The sequence below is a fragment of the Alternaria conjuncta genome (assembly GCF_024043145.1).
Source record: "Alternaria conjuncta strain BMP 0040 chromosome Unknown scaffold_15, whole genome shotgun sequence".
NCBI lineage: Eukaryota > Fungi > Ascomycota > Dothideomycetes > Pleosporales > Pleosporaceae > Alternaria > Alternaria conjuncta.
Window position 1 is genome coordinate 250,590 of NW_026250104.1, and position 17,108 is coordinate 267,697.

A 17,108-nucleotide genomic window follows, 5' to 3' on the forward strand; every position below is an offset into this window, starting at 1 on the left:
GCCAAATCTTTGGGCTTTAGCGCGGCGCTCTGGCGTTCTTGAGGACTGTTCGTATCTATGGATGCGACGACCACATATATCTATCGATTGCCTATTTGCATCATTGAGCGAGACGCGGATACCTTAATACCAACGATCTCGAATCGAACGAACTAGAAAGTGACCTTCGCAGAAGTGTGAGGAGTAGGAGTTTGGTGATGCCGCATTTCGGCGACATTCGCCCGAAGCTCTGCGAAATCTCGGATTATTACTAACAGAAAACCGCTTACTCCGCATTTTCGCAAGCCATCGTCAGGACTTTGCGGAAGCCTTCCTTTTGCGCGTTTGTTTGCGCAGATTTTATCTTCCCTGTTATTGCAGGGCCTGTTTGTAGGTGTAGCAGCAGAACCAGAAATTCTGTTGTCTTTGTGTTGACACATACCAGCCATGCCTAGAAACAGTGGCATCAACAAAGATCGTGAATTCAAAAAGCGTGATGCCGCGGTCATTAGCAGCACTAAAACGGCACGCGCCATTAGTCCGGGGTGCATGATCCAGGCTCGATCCGCGATGGTGACGTCCCACCGGTCGTTATTCCCTTCTCTAGGTTCTGTTTACTGCGTCTATGCTTTCATCAAGCTTTCTCTCTTTCTGCATTTCCACTTCTTGACATCGCTACCACTACTACATTCCAATATTGACACTGGGCAATCCTCGAAACCACTGGCTTAAGTCACACGTTCTCTTCGAGTGTTTGTCGTAGTCGCCGCGTGCGGAAACTAGGCATCTTCCGCCGTCACGATGCCCATATGGGATCCTCTTGTGCCCGTTGAGCGCGTTATCCAGCGTGGTCTTGCACGTCTTCCACAACCTATCAGCCACTGGCTTGGATACCGAACAAAAGCAGCACCAGCTGCTCGCACATGGGTCGTCTGTGTCTGGGGCTTCATCGGCGCTTTCTGTGGGCTTAGCGTCATTCTCGCTATATTTGGGCATACGGACTACATGAGAAGTCGCGCCGTACCACCAATCATCGCTTCATTTGTGAGTTCTCCGACTCTTTGTATATCTGATATTGAGGAGGACTAACATTTTCGTAGGGTGCCTCAGCAATCCTCTGCTACGGCGCCATCGACGTGCCCTTCTCGCAACCACGCTCCCTAATCTTCGGCCACTTCTTCAGCGGCCTAGTCGGGGTCATCATAGCAACAATCTTCCAGTTCGACCTCGAGAAAGATCCTTATCCACGACTGCAATGGCTCGCAGCTGCTTTGGCCACAGCTATCGCTCTCGTTGTCATGCATCTGACAAAGACGACTCACCCACCTGCTGGAGCAACAGCGCTCATGCCGTGTGTTGATCAGCATATCTGGGCGCTGCGATGGTATTTCTTGCCTGTCTTGCTGCTATCGTCGACCGTTGTGCTGGTTACAGCTATGATGGGGAACAATGTTCAGCGGCGATACCCCGTGTTCTGGGTTGCGCAGATTCCGCCACCACCACCGGCACCGAAGGCTGAGGAGAAGAAAGAAGCGATCAAAGGGGGTTCCTCTGATGGAAGCGTGGATGGATCACACAAGGACGTGGAGAGAGGACCTCTGTAGGTTCTCTTCGTAGAAGCATTAAAACGAGTATCTCCATCGTCATTTTGGTAATGTGCTTTAGCCAGCGATGTATTTGGTCAGCATATCGGTTAATAATAATTTGTGTCGTCGATAGCTCTCAAATTATCGGTATGAACCGAAAGAAGTCAGTCACTCGGAGTGCTTACTACGCGACGAGCTTGTGATGCCGAATCTTCCGCAACAGTGCCCATCCTTTACACTTTGACACATGTATTGATTTGGTATCATGGTTTGTATTAACACTACTACGAATCTACTTAGGTATCTTCATCTATCGTCACTAAATCAAATGCAGCATCAAACTTAAACCTTCTCGACCCACACAGTCCTAGCCACACTCGGCACACCCTCCGCACTGACAGCAAAGAGATACCACGCTCCTGGCAGCACAACACCATTATCATTCATGATAGGCAAGACAACCTCTTCACCCTCAATTCTGGGCTGGAGCGGGATTCGCCTCTGATCACTGTTAACGTTGTGTGTAACACTTCCAATCCTAATGAAAGAGAACTTCACACCGTCGGCCGAACCTTGCATCTTGACCCTCAGCTCACCGCCAGGGGCGACGATGCTGTTAGCAATGTTCTCGATGATCGGGCGAGGAGCGCCGGTTTGGAGGTATGCTGGTGTGAAGATCTGGCCGTTAGGGTGGTCGACTGTGTCTTTGCAGTGGTAGGACGGTCCACCGGTTCCGTCATCCCAGCAGAGACCTCCTCCTCCACTGAAGACGGTGGCATCGGGCAGTAAGATAGAAACGGAGTGGTAGTTACGAGGAATGGCTTCAGCGGGCAGCTCGGTAAAGGTCTTGGTTGCTGGGTCAAACATCTCGGGGATGAAGACGGGGTCGATGTCTGTGAAGCCCGCAGCCCAACGCTGTCCGCCAGTGATTAAGAGCTTGCCGTCGGGAAGAACGACTATGTTTGCGAAAGCGCGAGGGTGGTGCATATCGGCGATTCGTTCAGCTGTCACTGGTGCGCCCACGTAGTTGATTTCCATCAAATGCGCGACTGCAAGACCAGGCGCCTGGTCGTAGTACTGGGCTCCACCTGCAGTGAAAATCTTTCCTACATCGTACATGACGTGGACACCGCACATGGCGTCGTTGACATCGTCGCGGATGCCTGCTGGGCTGACACCTCCTTCGCCATCGGTGTAGTACCAGTTCATCGCTTTACTAGGCCCGGCCTGGAAGATAGTGCCGTTGCGCCAAGGAAAGAGCCAGGCGTGGTTATCCTCGCGGAAGATGCCCTCGTGGTCGGTCGTCAACATCGGCTCGACAGCAGCACCGGGAAGAAGTGTCCATGTGTTCTGTACTGGGTCGTAAATTTCTCCTGGCTTTCCACCTCTTGGTCCACTCCAAGACCCACCAATAGTGAAGACGTTTCCGTTGGAGAGGATAGCGCTACTTTGGTAGCCACGGGGTACTTTCATGTCCGGTCCGGGAGCGAACGTGTTTGTCTCCGGTTGGTATATGGTCGTCTTCTCCGCATTGCTTCCTCCTGTGATGACCAATCTTCCATCGGCCAAGGAGCTCATACCAGGGCAGAACATGTCGTGGTTGGTTTCAGCAACCTGACGAGTAGTCATCTGTCCAGAGACCAAATTGTACTCCGCGAACTGAGTGAGACCACGTTCACCCCCGAAGGCGTTCGGTGAAAATGCCGAATACACCATCATGCGAGTCGGAGTCGGCCATTCTGGAACGATATAGGCTGCAACGGGAATGATCGGAAAGTCGATCACTGGGCCCCATGATCCTTGGCCCTGAGCGAGGGTGTTTGAGTAGAGAAATGGCAGAAAGGCAGCCGCTGCCTTTGCGTGTGAAAACATTAGATATTAAGATATTAAAGCACGCGATAGGTGCAAGAAGTCAAAGGCGAGAGCGACTGTCGGTGGGTGGTGCTCGTATCTGAAGGTGTTCACGGTGTGTTTGTTTTATACCAACAAACGTTGCTTTTCCCGCACACCCTTCTTCGGATCGCGATGCTAGACTTGTTGTGCGCCAATGCAGTCGAGCACGTCCTAATTGGTAGCCGATCCCAATGAATATGAGCCGAGACCTGTTCGAGAACCCAAGAGCTACAACAACAGCTCGGCACATGTTCTTGGAGTAGTGCTATACCCATTGTATTACACCGAGTGGTACTACATCCGGATAAGGACGCGCGATGACACGGCAGCACCTGCAGGTATGGTAGTGCTATTTCTCGAGGGGTACATTATTGATGTATCATCGCCTCATCGTGTACCGCGTGAGATCGTTAGATCGATCCTGCCCGTAAGCTTTACGAGAAGAGGCTCGCGTAAGATAGGGCTGAGAAGCTGGATAGCCGCCATCCGTCTTGGTCGCACCGTAACGCGACTTGGCCCAAGCGTGGCACAGGAATAGTTTATCGATTGTTGGCGGCCGCTGCGGGGCAATGCGATTGTCGCACGTTGATGACTCTCACCGATGCGGGGTGTGTCTGGGCCGGATCTGACGATGCGTTGGTTGAAGTTTGAGCGCGAGAAAGAACGTTGGGACGTAGGGGTGAGAACTCGGCACGTGCTCGATACCGATGACGTTCAGCACTGATAAGCCTGCGGTCGTTGCGATAAGAGACCCCATAGCAACGACCGTTTGGACTCAGCACGTGGAATCTCGGGGCCATCTTCCATCACCATCGAGATGGCATTGACATGTTTTGAATACCATAGAGTAACTAAGTCTCTTGGAAGACCCTTCGACGTCATACAGGCTGCGCATACGGATCGCTTTCACTCCGGCTTCAACAACTCCGCCATCTTCATTCTCAACGCCTTTTCAGCTGCCGGCCAACCCTGCCCCAGCCTCCGACAAAACGAATTCACATCAACGCGTCTGTACTCAGGCATTTCCCTCAGCAGCAGCGTCACAACATCCCTACACCGAAAGTCTTTATCCAAGGCCGCTAACACCAGCTGATACATCGCGGACTTGCGCGTAAAGTTTACATCCGAAGGCTGACAGAACTCCTTCATAGCCTGGGTGTATATCTCGCGGTAGCGCTCGATGGCCCAAGTCATATGTGGCAGCCGACCTAGGCCGTAGTCTGGGAGCCAGTCGCGACGAAGAAAGGTAGGCATGGACGCGTAGCCAGTGCAGCGCGGCACCGCTGCGCAAGCATCCCAGTCGATAATGCCAGTCACATTACCATCTTCATCTACCAGGATATTCTGGAGGTCGAGATCATCATGTCGGATGACAAATGTTTCGCGTACCGGCACGGTGTGGCTACCGTACCCAGCCTGAGAGATTTCACCCTGTGAGGACGTGGACGGCTTGAACGGAGCCGAAGACAGTATGATCCTCATCACTATCTGAACGCCAAGCTCTGTCATCCCATCACTATCAACAGGGCTCTCGGGTTCGCATAGTCTGTCGAGGCCAGCAGCAAAAAAGGCTTCGCTGGACGCGAATGATCCATAAGACGTCGGCTCTTCCATGTTCATCTTGCAGTGCCACCGCCAGGCCGGCGCGATGAACTTTGGGTTCTTGTCTTCCGGATACTCGTAGCTAGGGACGCCAGTATACGGAAACTCGAGTGTGGCGAGCTGGCTCATCGCTTGCGCAAGTGAGCGCAGAAAGGTAACGCGCTTTTGCTCGACCTCCTGCGAAGGGTCGTCGGCCTCAAGGTGCAGATCGTCACTTTTGAACATCCTATAGGGTTTACCGAGCCACAGATCCGTTGCCGCCATACCTTCCATCTTCTTCATGAGTATGTACGGCGCGCCTATCGCATTGTTTAGGCCGCCGTCGTATGCGACAACCTCTGGTACTGGGCAGTCTGTATGGTGGCGGATATGCTTCAGTAACTGAGCTTCACATTCCAACATCATACGGTCGTTCATACCCCACTCTTTCGGTGTACCGTGTGCAGGTATCTTGAGAACATACTCCTGCGGAACTTCATCTTCGCGCTCAATCCTCAAGAAGACTGCATGATGGAACGATCCCTCCGTCCGACGTGTAACACGACAGCTGCCAGGGGACAACGTCCTCTCAGGATCGACGAGATCGAGTGTTGTTTCTTCTAAGACTGCGCGCGATATGCCTCGAATGGACTTGAAGTTCCGGCGGTCGAATTCGCGCCCCGAGGGCTCGCCGTCGTCGCTATAAACCGTAGCAAGGGTTACTCCTTCGGAAGCTTGAGCCACTATACTACTCTTCGGTGAAGGTCGTCGGCGGTGACCAGCAAGTGGGACTCTACTGTAGTCGATGTAGTGACTCGGCGGCCGTATTCGATCCACGGTGGTGGCTGAATTTGTTCGTTGTAGGTAGATTCTCGAGCGAGTCAATGGTACCGCTTCTTCTGATGCACCGTGGACGGTTCCCCTGCCCCATAATGAGGATGACCAAGGCCGCGGAGTCTTTACGCTCGTTCCCAACCGTGAGCTCAGCATTCGTTTGAGCCCTCCCGGCTTTGGTCGCGCGCCTCCATCGTCTAGCGACAGTTTGGACCTCGTGCGTATCAGAGGCCACCGCTTGTTTCGCACTCTGTCCCATACCGAAGGTCGTGTAGTCGGTATCGCAGTCTCTCTAGGCATGGTTTGAATCCTTGCGCTGATGGGGTTGCGTTGGCTTGGATGAGAGGAGAGAAACACTGTGGTTGAACGCGTAGCGAAGAAGAGTCGGGGGTCCGAACTTGGGTGAATGCTTTGGCCTACACGCCCAACCCAAGGCTTTACCTCCAGTCACATGACCATTATGGTCCGTGCAGGTTTGCTTATGGCCCTCACGACTTCGCTACCCAGACACAGGGGAACCCCCAGTGTGACATTACAACGGCGAGAGTTTTGGAAATACACCTTTAAACTATATACGCATCACTACGTCTTTGTGTTCAGACTGGCCAATTGCAATAACATTTCGATTCACGCTATTGATAACGCTCCGTCAGTGACAGCTGGAGTCCGAGCAGTCCACCTCTTCCATTCGACAATGCACACCGCCGTCAGCTGTTGCTCGTTCTGTAATTACTGGTTATAGGAGGTGCGTTTGCAGAAGACGTCGCACCTGTGTGTGGAGTCGCACTGCTTGGAGCGGTGTTGTCGGAGTCTCGGTTACCCATGGCGCGCGCAAGTGAGAGTGTAGTATACGAACGTATGCTGTAGGCGTATGTGTCGAAGCGACGAAGTGTAACACTGAATGCAGTGTGGACGTTAAAAATTGTGATGTAGAAGTCAAGAAGCGTGATGTCTTTTTGTTCTTGATCTTGTATCGACTTGGCTAGCACCTGCTCGACAACTTCAAAGCGAAGGAACATGGCTGCGGGTGGAGCTCTTAGATTTCTGGCGATATAGGCGACGAACCCAGCTCCAAAGCCGAAGAGATGTGTCGTCTTGCCGCGCCAAGCGCATTGGGATGAGGTGTATTTTGAGTCGGTATGCATGACCGCAAAGTGGGGGACCATGTGATAGGCATGGATAGTCTTTGATCCGCGGGTTCGCTTCTCCCCGTTCTTGATCATATGGAGCACGAAATAAAACTTCGCCTTTGCCTTCAAGGTCTCGTACTTCTTTGCATGACGTCCCGTCGTGTACTTGAGCTTCGGCTCCAACGACTCGTGGTCGGACATTTCTCCGTCCATCATATTACCCTCATCTGTGTTTTCCACCTCTTTCTTTGGCATCTTGTTGTATGAACGGCGTGTCATCTCTCTGCCGTCTGTCTTCAACATCGGGACGATGTCATGAAGCATCCGAATAAGATTGTGGCTTGAGGGCTTATCTTCCACAGGAATCTTCACATCTTTCTCGTTGAAGTCAACATCTCACTCGTCGTAGACATTGTTTACGCCTGGAATATGGGCGATGTCTCGCCTGGCATTAGTAATGGCGGCTGTGAGCGGGTATGGGGTTCGATTGTCAATATCCCACTGGGCGAAGTATCCCTGATCGAAGTCGGTCAAAAGGAGGGCCGCCCCGACTTGCGCGCCCAGATGTTGCAACTCCATTCTGATCGATTGCACATGGGTAGAGAGCATCGCAATTGTTTGGTAGAGATATTCTTGATCCTTAACCTTCTCTTGGAATTTCTCTAGCTCTGAGTTGCTGACGTTGGCAGGGACGACGCAGGTTTTCTGTAAGAAGCTGTGCAGGGCTGAGTTGAGATCCTGTATATGCTGCAGCCTCGGTACCAGCTCGTCCCGGTAGATGACGGCAGCATCCTTGCCGATCTGCTTCTTGTTCTCCTCGTTGACCTAGAGACGGTATCGTGCTAGAAAGCCGAGTTCGTCGCAGAAGGTCTTGCCGACTACGATCAGAGTTAGAGTTCTTTACAACAGGCTGTGCCGACAATGTAGCTTCGTCGCCTTACTAAGAAGAGATATACGAAAACCAGGGACATACTGAAGCAAGTCTTGCTAGAGCAGAATACGTCGATGTTTTTAGTTGCTAGGGAGGAAACAATAAAAGCACACCCATGTGATGGCCATTCTTAGTACGTGCACTTCCCACAGTACCCACAGTCGTCAGCAGAACACGCAGTGTAGTCTGGCTCAGAACCTGAATCGTCGTCGCAGCCACTGCCAAGCTCATACCTCGCATCAATATCGACACCGCCATCATTGTAATCGTCCTCATCCGAAGCATCATCCTGAGTAGAGGAAATACTAAACCCCGTCTTCTCCCACCTGTCGACCAAATCTGCAGGCAAGGCGTGTACGCCGTCCCCATACTGTTTTCGGATCTCTAGGCGATCCGCTCCGGGGCAATACACTTCGAGCAACTTGTTTGTGCTGCTCTTGGCGATGTCAACGATCTCATTGAGGAGTGTTGCGAAGCGGCGGATACCGTCTCTATTCTCTCGGACCCAGGCTCGCACATCGCTCTTGACATCTTGTACCTGTATGTCTTCGAAGAGGCCATAACCGTCGTGGTAGGCAACGATGAAGTTGGATATCTGTTTCATCCAGAGCGCCGGGTAGATGTCGGTCATGTCGATGGGTTTCTGGTATTTGCCTGAGCGGGTCTTCAGGTCAAAGATGGAGTGATGCGGTACTGTAGATCCGCGGTGTTCGATCTTGAGCTCTTCCGGCTTACCCATTGCGTTGCTGGGCGAACGGCCGATGGCTGCTTGCTGGAATGCTTGCAGAAGCTCATCTTGGTCCCCAGCAGTCTGTGCGGGCGCGACATCACGGACTGCTAGGGAGTCATCAATGTAGCCGTCGCTTTCGAAGCGTACAAGACACTCCAAGCCGCCAAACTCATATCGTATGATGCGCTGGTGTGTCTCAGAACCCTTGACACTATGCTCCCATGTGGTGTATGCTTCTGGAAACGTATGACCAAAGCCTCTGATATCCTTGATAACTTCTTTGGGGTCGTTCTCTTTCCGTACAAAGAAGACAGTCTCGCCAATGACCTCGATGTTAAACCGAAAGGCTTTGTCGACACCACGAGCGAAGCGCAGGAGGTTGCCAAGGGTGCTTCCGCATGCGAAGACATCGGTGTTCGTAGCATCGAATTCGGGGTCGGTCTCTGTAATAGCATGTACGACGGGTGCCATGGGGAAGTCGGGATACTTTGCAGCATTGGGGTCGCGAAAGTACTGTCCGTCGTCTTCTTTCAAACGCTGTGGGGCTTGGAGTGGTGTCCAGCGAGGAGGTTTACCTAGAACTGTCAGCTCCATCTGGTATGCAGACTACAGCAAGATGAAAACGTGCAAAGTGGGCGGGCTAACGTCCATGTAGGCACAAAGCTTACCTGGAACGACGATGGTAGGTACCTCGTCATTGAGCCAGTTGTACGACGCGACATGTTGGCAATTCGATATCTCCGCCGAGTCGATTGGTTTCAGACTCAGATCGGAGCTGCGAAACACTTTCACAGGGTCTCCAAGCGGATGTGTCTGGAGATCCGGTTTTGGCTGCTCTCTGTTCTTTGCGAAGTGAGGCGCTCTTCCTCCGCGGCCTCGCCCTCTGCGTGGAGCCCAGCCACCTCTGCCGCTGCCTGAAAACGAAGCCATATTGCGGAAATGTACTGACTAGTTTCGAAATCGTGAATTGCGAGGCTGAGTTATGCGCTGGATGGAAAGCGACACGCCGGCTTCAAGTATGGCATGCTGCCACAAGGCTGAGTTCGTGTGGCGCTGTTTGCTCAACATGCAGGTCGCACAGCGCATGCCTGTAGGCCTCAATTCGTCCAGAGCTCACCAGAACATGCAGGCAGACAAAGATTGATGCCTCGCCGCATAACAAAGTGTGAGTCTCTTCCAATCATTCGCACAGCCCGTTATCAGAGAATCATCGCGCATGCGCTGGGGTTTGGTGCGGCCTCCCGGCTACCCATTCAGAAAGCTCAAAAGAACCAAACGCCCTCTGAAGAGCGATGGAATAGCGGCAGATATCAGCTTGTCTTGATAAATCTTTTCTCAACAGTTGATACCTTACACGATACAAACCTCATCCATGGCGGACCAGGACGCCGCGAAGCGTGCCGCAGGGTTGACGAAGCTCTTCAACGCTATCATCCATGGTCGTCGCGAAATCAAGACGGCGGGCGACAGTAATCGATTTTTGGAGGCGTTGTGTGCTCAAGAAGACGCGTCGAAGTGTGTTGAGTGTCTGATCGCGTCTTCGGCAGGGCTAGCGGCCGTCGGCGTTGCCTTCCGCACCACCGGGGACAGCGCGTTCCTCAACGGGTGGGCAACCGCCGTCATCACTCATCTGGCCCAGCCCCCTGTCAAGCAACTCTACGGCGGCCAATTTCTACAGCGCGTCCTCGAACACATTGTCCAGCCTCCTACATTCTGGAACACCTTTGTGAACGCGCATGATGGTCACGTGCTTTCCAGCGATGGCACTCGCGCGTTCGCGTGGCTGCTCCTCGAGCTGCTATACAGCCGCTCTGAGGAGATCCCAGATGTGCGAGACGTCGCAGAACGCGTCACGAAGCATGGGTCCTTCATCGATTCAGATTCGCTGGATATTCGCAACATTGGGCACAAGATCAAGCATGTCCTAGACAGCACATTCGACCAGTCGGTCGATGGCCCAGGCGGGCGACACGACAACGACTTCGCGCAAATCCACAAGATCAAGCTTTTACCGACGCCAGACGAATTCGCATCTTCCGAGCATCCATTCTACAGACGCGCTGATTCCATCGTCTCTGTCACCCCGGAGAGCCGTGGTCTTACCCATGTTGACAACCAATTTCGCTTACTCCGCGAGGATCTTCTCGGGGAGCTACGTAACGACTTTCAGATTGCCAGTGGTCAGAAGAAAGGTCGACGTAAAGTGGTTCTCGAACACCTGCAATATGCCGGTATCGACTGCGGACCAGAGGCGAAACCCAAGCCTTGCGCACTGCAGCTTCTTTGTCCAGACGACGTTCCTCAGCTGCGCAACGTCAAACCCGCGAACCGCAAGAAGTTCCTCGCCGACAACAAGAACGTCCTGAAGCATCAGTCACTGGGCTGTCTCATCAGCAACGGTAACATTGTTGCGTTTGCAACTGTGGACCGTGATGAAGATCTCCTTGCGAAGCAACCTGCTGTTGTAGTGCTGCGAGTAGCCGACGCCAGCTCGTTTGGCAAAGTGCTGATGGCATGCAAGCTCCAATCTGACCTTTGCTTTGTGCAGGTAGATACTGCTGTATTTGCGTATGAGCCTGTCCTGAAATGTCTTCAGGACCTGACTGAACTGCCACTGGAAGACCAGCTCCTCAGTCTTACGCCAGACTCCGCGGAAACCCCGTCCGGCATCCAACCGACAAAGACTGTCAACGCCATTCGCGACCACTGGGAAGAGGACCTTCAAGACATCATCGGAAGCACTCATCCAATCAAGCTCGACCAGGCCCAAGCAGAGTCACTGCTGACTGGTCTTGTAAAGAGAGTCAGTCTGATCCAAGGCCCACCAGGTACAGGCAAAAGTTTCATCGGAGCACTCATCGCAAAGATATTGCACGATCGTACCAATGAGACGATGCTCATTCTCACTTACACGAATCATGCTCTGGATCAATTCCTGGAAGATATCCAAAAGGCCGGCATCCCTGCTAGTTCGATCGTGCGGCTGGGATCAAAGTCGAATGCCAACACTCGCGCACTGACCATCAGAGAACAACCAAACAACTACAAGATGACGGGACAAACATGGACCATGATTCAAGACCAAAAGTCTGAAGCGGAATCTTACCATGACGCACTAGTCAGGAGGATGACATCTTTTACGTCTATGCGGCTCAATGAGCAGATGCTCCTAGACTACTTAGAGTTCTCGGATGATTCAGAATACTTCGATGCGTTTGTTGTGCCCGACAATAAAGACGGTATGACAGTTATGGGGAAAAAGAATAAACGCATCGACAAGTACTACCTAGTCAGGAGATGGGTCAATGGAGAAGACGCTGGCATCTTCCTTGGTCATGCGATGCAAACATATCCACACGTTTGGAATGTTCCTCCGCAGATCCGTCTTGGACTTCAGGCGCAGTGGAACAAGACGATACTTGAAGAGCGGGTCACCGAAATAAGCACACTTGCCAACAAGTACAACAAATGCTGTGCCCAGGTCGTTCGACTATTTCGCGAGAAGAACTTTCACGTGCTCAGTCAGAGACGCATCATCGGATGCACTACCACAGCAGCTGCTATGTACACCGAAGAGATCCGCAAGGCCTCACCAGGCATTGTTCTGGTGGAAGAAGCTGGAGAGATCCTGGAGAGTCATGTGCTTACAGCTCTAACCCCAACCACGAAGCAGCTCATCCTGATCGGCGATCACAAACAGCTGCGGCCAAAAGTCAACAACTATGCCTTGACTGTAGAGAAAGGAGATGGCTACGATCTCAATGTCTCTCTGTTCGAACGTCTCGTGCTCAGCGGAGTTCCACATACCACGCTCAGCAAGCAGCATCGTATGCGCCCTGAGATCTCGTCCCTCGTTCGGTCGCTCACATATCCGGAATTGGAAGATGCAGAGAAGACTCAAGGTCGACCGAACTTACGTGGTCTTCAAAGCAACGTTATATTCGTGTCACATTCGCGCCCTGAGCTCAACGCGGTACAGATTGCCGACGGCCGCGATGGAGGTGCTAAGTCCAGCAAGGAAAACTTGTACGAGGCTGAGATGGTGCTGAAATGCGTGCGGTACCTTGGTCAGCAGGGCTACGGTACGGAAGACATTGTGGTGCTGACACCTTACCTGGGTCAACTATACCTGTTGATGAACACTTTGTCTAAGGACAATGACCCCATTTTAAACGATCTGGATTCCTACGAGCTCATCAAAGCGGGTCTGATGACGCCGGCTGGCGCGAACATTTCCAAACGCAAGCTTCGCATTTCAACTATCGACAACTATCAAGGTGAAGAGAGCGATATCGTAATCGCATGTCTCACACGCAGTAACGATGCTGGGGATATCGGCTTCATGTCGTCTCCTCAACGAGTCAACGTGTTGCTATCACGAGCGCGAAACGGTTTGATCATGATCGGCAACGCAGACACTTTCATGAACAGTCGCAAAGGCAAGGAAGTATGGGTACCGCTTATGGACCAGCTGAAGCGAGACGGCCATGTCTACGACGGCTTTCCTGTCAAATGCGAGCAGCATCCCGAAAAGACCGCGCTTCTAACCGAGAAAGAACAATTCGATACGGTGTGTCCAGACGGTGGCTGCTCTGAACCATGTGGCAAACTACTCAACTGCGGACTGCATGCTTGTCCCCGTCAATGTCATCAGTTGCAAGACCATTCACGAATGGATTGCAATGTCATCATCTCCTCAACATGCCCTAGTAAGCACAAGACCACTCGAAAGTGCCATGACAAGGCGCCAGCGCACTGTCGGAAATGTGAAGCCGAAGTGCGAGCCAAGGAAAAGAAGCGGCAACGCGACCACGAGCTAGACGAACAACGAGAGGCCAAACAACGTGCATATGCCGCTCGTTTAGTCGAGATTGAGGAAGAGATGGACCACCAGAAGCGCCTTCTGAAAGAGCAGGCCGAGGAAAGAGACCGCCAGCAAGCGCTGGAGCAGAAGAAGCAAGATCTTCGCAACCTGCAGGAGAGGGTCAAGAAATCCAAAAACGCTCCAGTGCCTGCACCTTCGACATCTACTACTACGCCGGTTCCACCATCCGATACTGCCAAACAACAAGGCGATAAACCAGCGCCAAGTACAACGACTGATCACCGTAACGATACCCCGACCAATGAAAAATCCACGTCGTCGGATTCGGACGAGGACCAGCCTGATTGGGACAAGAGTGAAGCCAGAGATGAGTGGGAATGGCAGAAGAAATTTGAGGGTGCAGAAAACGAAGCTCTCGACTCTCTGGTACCTATGATAGGGCTTGAATCCGTCAAGCAGCAGTTCCTCGCGATCAAGGCCAAAGTCGATACGGTTGTACGTCAGGGTGTATCACTTAAAGGGGAGCGTTTCGGTGCTGCCCTGCTAGGCAATCCTGGGACAGGAAAGACGACTGTGGCTAGGCACTACGCCAAGTTCCTAGTTGAGGTAGGAGCTTTGCCTGGTGGTCACTTCATTGAGAGTTCTGGATCAGCTCTTGCAAATGACGGCGTATCCGCTTGCAAGACCCACATTGATGACATACTCCAAGCAGGAGGTGGTGTATTCTTCATCGATGAAGCGTATCAACTGGTATCTGGAAACAGTCCCGGCGGCAAAGCGGTGCTTGACTACCTGCTTGCAGAAATGGAGAACTTGACAGGCAAGGTCGTCTTTGTTCTCGCAGGCTACCACAAGCAGATGGAAGCCTTCTTCTCCCACAACCCTGGCATTCCGAGCCGCATACCAATCCGAATGGAGTTCCAGGACTACGAAGACCGCGAGCTACAACAAATCTTCTGCCAGTACATTGACAAGAAGTACTCCGGACGCATGAAGATTGAAGACGGCATGAAAGGCCTTTATGTACGTATCGTTGCGCGGCGCATTGGTCGTGGTCGAGGCCGTGATGGCTTCGGTAACGCCCGCGAAGTCCAAAACAAGATCGCACAGATTACCGAACGCCAGGCCAAGCGACTGCGCAAAGCAAGAAAAGCCGGCACGATGCCGGATGACTATCTCCTTACCAAGGAGGATCTGATTGGTCCGGAGCCTTCGTCAGTTCTCAAGAATAATGCTGCCTGGTCAAAGCTGCAGAAGCTCACGGGCTTGGCCTCAGTCAAAGAGTCGGTACGAGTACTTCTCGACGGTATACAAACCAACTACCAGCTCGAGCTGAAGGAGAAGCCCATTATCCAGTATTCACTAAACCGTTGCTTCGTCGGTTCCCCAGGAACTGGAAAGACCACCGTAGCCAAACTCTACGGTCGCGTTCTGGCCGACATTGGACTTCTTTCGCTTGGCGAGGTCATCGTAAAGAACCCAGCAGACTTCGTCGGGAACGTCATAGGAGGCTCAGAAGCCAACACCAAAGCCATTCTGGCTTCCACAGTCGGTAAAGTTCTCATCATCGATGAGGCTTACATGCTTGCTAAAGCTAGCGGTCCCAACGGCGGCGACCCTTTCAAAGCCGCAGTCATTGACACCATCGTTGCCGAAGTTCAGAGCACCGCAGGCGAAGACCGATGTGTGTTGCTGCTAGGATACAAGGACCAAATGGAAGACATGTTTCGAGATGTCAATCCCGGCCTTGCGAGGCGGTTCCCGTTGGAATCTGCGTTTGTGTTTGAGGACTTCAATGACTTTGAGATTCGTCAGATCTTTGACTTCAAGCTCAAGGGCATTGGATTTGATGCGAAAGACCAAGCCAAGAAGGTAAGATGGCATATCAATTTTGATGCATTACCACTAACACGTTTCATTCTAGGTCGCCATGGAGGTCATTCAACGCGCGCGCAACCGTCCAAACTTCGGCAACGCAGGCGAGGTCGATATCCTCCTGGATCGCGCGAAGGCGTTACATCAGAAGCACATATCCTCGGGCAAAGTCAAGCAATTTGGCACGTTCGAAGCCATCGACTTTGATCCTGATTTCGACCGCGGTACTCGTGCAGCAACCGAAGTTTCAGCTCTATTCCAAGATGTCGTAGGGTGCGAGGATCTGATCAAGCAGTTCCAGGGTTACCAAACCACGGCTGCCAACATGAAAGCTCTTGGAATGGACCCTCGAGAGCAGATACCTTTCAACTTCCTCTTCAAGGGGCCGCCAGGTACCGGCAAGACTACTGCGGCTGCAAAGATGGGCAAGATATTCTACGACATGGGCTTTCTCAGCCAGGCGAAAGTGGAAGAATGCTCCGCTACCGACCTGATCGGCCAGTACATTGGTCATACTGGGCCGAAGGTTCAGAAACTCATGGAGAAAGCCCTGGGGAAAGTTCTTTTTATCGATGAAGCCTATCGTCTTGCGGAAGGCCATTTCGCGACCGAAGCAATGGATGAGATAGTCGACTGCCTCACCAAACCCAAGTATGCGCAGAAACTCGTCGTCATTCTGGCTGGCTACGATAAGGATATTGACCGACTGATGAGCATGAACCCTGGGCTCACCAGTCGCTTTCCCGAAACAGTCATGTTCAAGCATATCGACCCAGAAACATGTCTGAAGCTCCTTGTCAAAGTACTATCGGATCTGCAGAAGAAGAAGAAAGCGCCACTCGATCTCTCGATCATCGATCCGCCATCATCGCAACTACGCCAGCAGCTACTGGACCTCTTTGGCAGGCTATCGGTCCTGGAGTCATGGGGCAACGCTCGCGACGTTAAATCGCTCGCGAAGAGCATGTTTCAAGCACTCATCTCTACGGCCGTGCCTCCCATCACTAGCCTCGTCCTCACAGAGCCCATCGTTGTTCGCACTATGGAAAGCATGGTAGATGAACGTTCACGGCGGCATGCCGCAGCAGGCACGAGCCGGTCAGGAAAGCGAACGCCCAACCACCCCATGCCCCCACCACAGACTCAGAACCCGACGCCGCCTAGTGCGCAAGGCTCAAACACCTCGACAAATACCGCAGCCCCACCACCAACAGCCGGGACCAATACGGACAAACCGGAAGACGACAAGAAGCCAACCGAAAAGAAGACCGAGCCCGCAACAGAGCCTGAAGACCCGTTTGCTTCTATCTTCAAAGTCAAGCGCGACGCAGGTGTTTCCGACGAAGTATGGGAGCAACTCGAACGCGACAAGCACGCTATGGTGGCCAAAGAAAACGAATACCGCCAGCTTCAAGAAGAGAAGCGTCAGTATGAGGAGCGAATCAAGGAGTTCATCCGTGCCGAGAAGGCTGCTGCCGACGAGGAGGAGCGACGTGTTCGAGAGCAAGCGCGTATCGCTGCAGAACTGGAGAGGCGACGCCGTGATGAGGAACTGGCAGCCGTTGAGAAGGCGCGACAAAAAGAGATGGAGAGGCAGAAGAAGCTGAAGGTAATGGGACCATGTCCGATGGGGTACATGTGGATCAAGCAGCATAGCGGGTATAGATGTGCGGGTGGGAGTCATACGCTGTCTGACGACCAGATTGATGCGTATTGTCGCTAAGAGAGGATGGATAGGTTATAG

At 52.5% G+C, this 17,108-nt stretch overlaps 5 protein-coding genes across 5 annotated transcripts; 2 read left to right on the plus strand and 3 right to left on the minus strand.

The window, feature by feature from the left end:
- Positions 1–780: 780 nt before the first annotated feature.
- On the plus strand, positions 781–1,583 carry J4E85_008995 (uncharacterized protein; the record flags this gene model as incomplete). The annotated part of the gene is made up of 2 exons (XM_051473219.1): positions 781–1,023; positions 1,080–1,583. 2 exons carry the CDS (start codon positions 781–783, stop codon positions 1,581–1,583), a joined length of 747 nt encoding a protein of 248 aa, XP_051322882.1.
- Positions 1,584–1,907: 324 nt separating this feature from the next.
- Positions 1,908–3,281, minus strand: J4E85_008996 (uncharacterized protein; the record flags this gene model as incomplete). The annotated part of the gene is made up of 1 exon (XM_051473220.1): positions 1,908–3,281. The coding sequence occupies one exon, from the start codon at positions 3,279–3,281 to the stop codon at positions 1,908–1,910; it is 1,374 nt and encodes a 457-aa protein (XP_051322883.1).
- Positions 3,282–4,364: 1,083 nt separating this feature from the next.
- Positions 4,365–7,258, minus strand: J4E85_008997 (uncharacterized protein; the record flags this gene model as incomplete). The annotated part of the gene is made up of 2 exons (XM_051473221.1): positions 4,365–5,739; positions 6,636–7,258. The coding sequence occupies 2 exons, from the start codon at positions 7,256–7,258 to the stop codon at positions 4,365–4,367; spliced, it is 1,998 nt and encodes a 665-aa protein (XP_051322884.1).
- Positions 7,259–7,399: 141 nt separating this feature from the next.
- On the minus strand, positions 7,400–9,594 carry J4E85_008998 (uncharacterized protein; the record flags this gene model as incomplete). The annotated part of the gene is made up of 4 exons (XM_051473222.1): positions 7,400–7,828; positions 8,094–8,124; positions 8,168–9,239; positions 9,333–9,594. The coding sequence occupies 4 exons, from the start codon at positions 9,592–9,594 to the stop codon at positions 7,400–7,402; spliced, it is 1,794 nt and encodes a 597-aa protein (XP_051322885.1).
- A 442-nt stretch (positions 9,595–10,036) lies between these two features.
- Positions 10,037–17,087, plus strand: J4E85_008999 (uncharacterized protein; the record flags this gene model as incomplete). Its single annotated transcript, XM_051473223.1, has 2 exons — positions 10,037–15,361; positions 15,414–17,087. 2 exons carry the CDS (start codon positions 10,037–10,039, stop codon positions 17,085–17,087), a joined length of 6,999 nt encoding a protein of 2,332 aa, XP_051322886.1.
- Between the last annotated feature and the right edge of the window lie 21 nt (positions 17,088–17,108).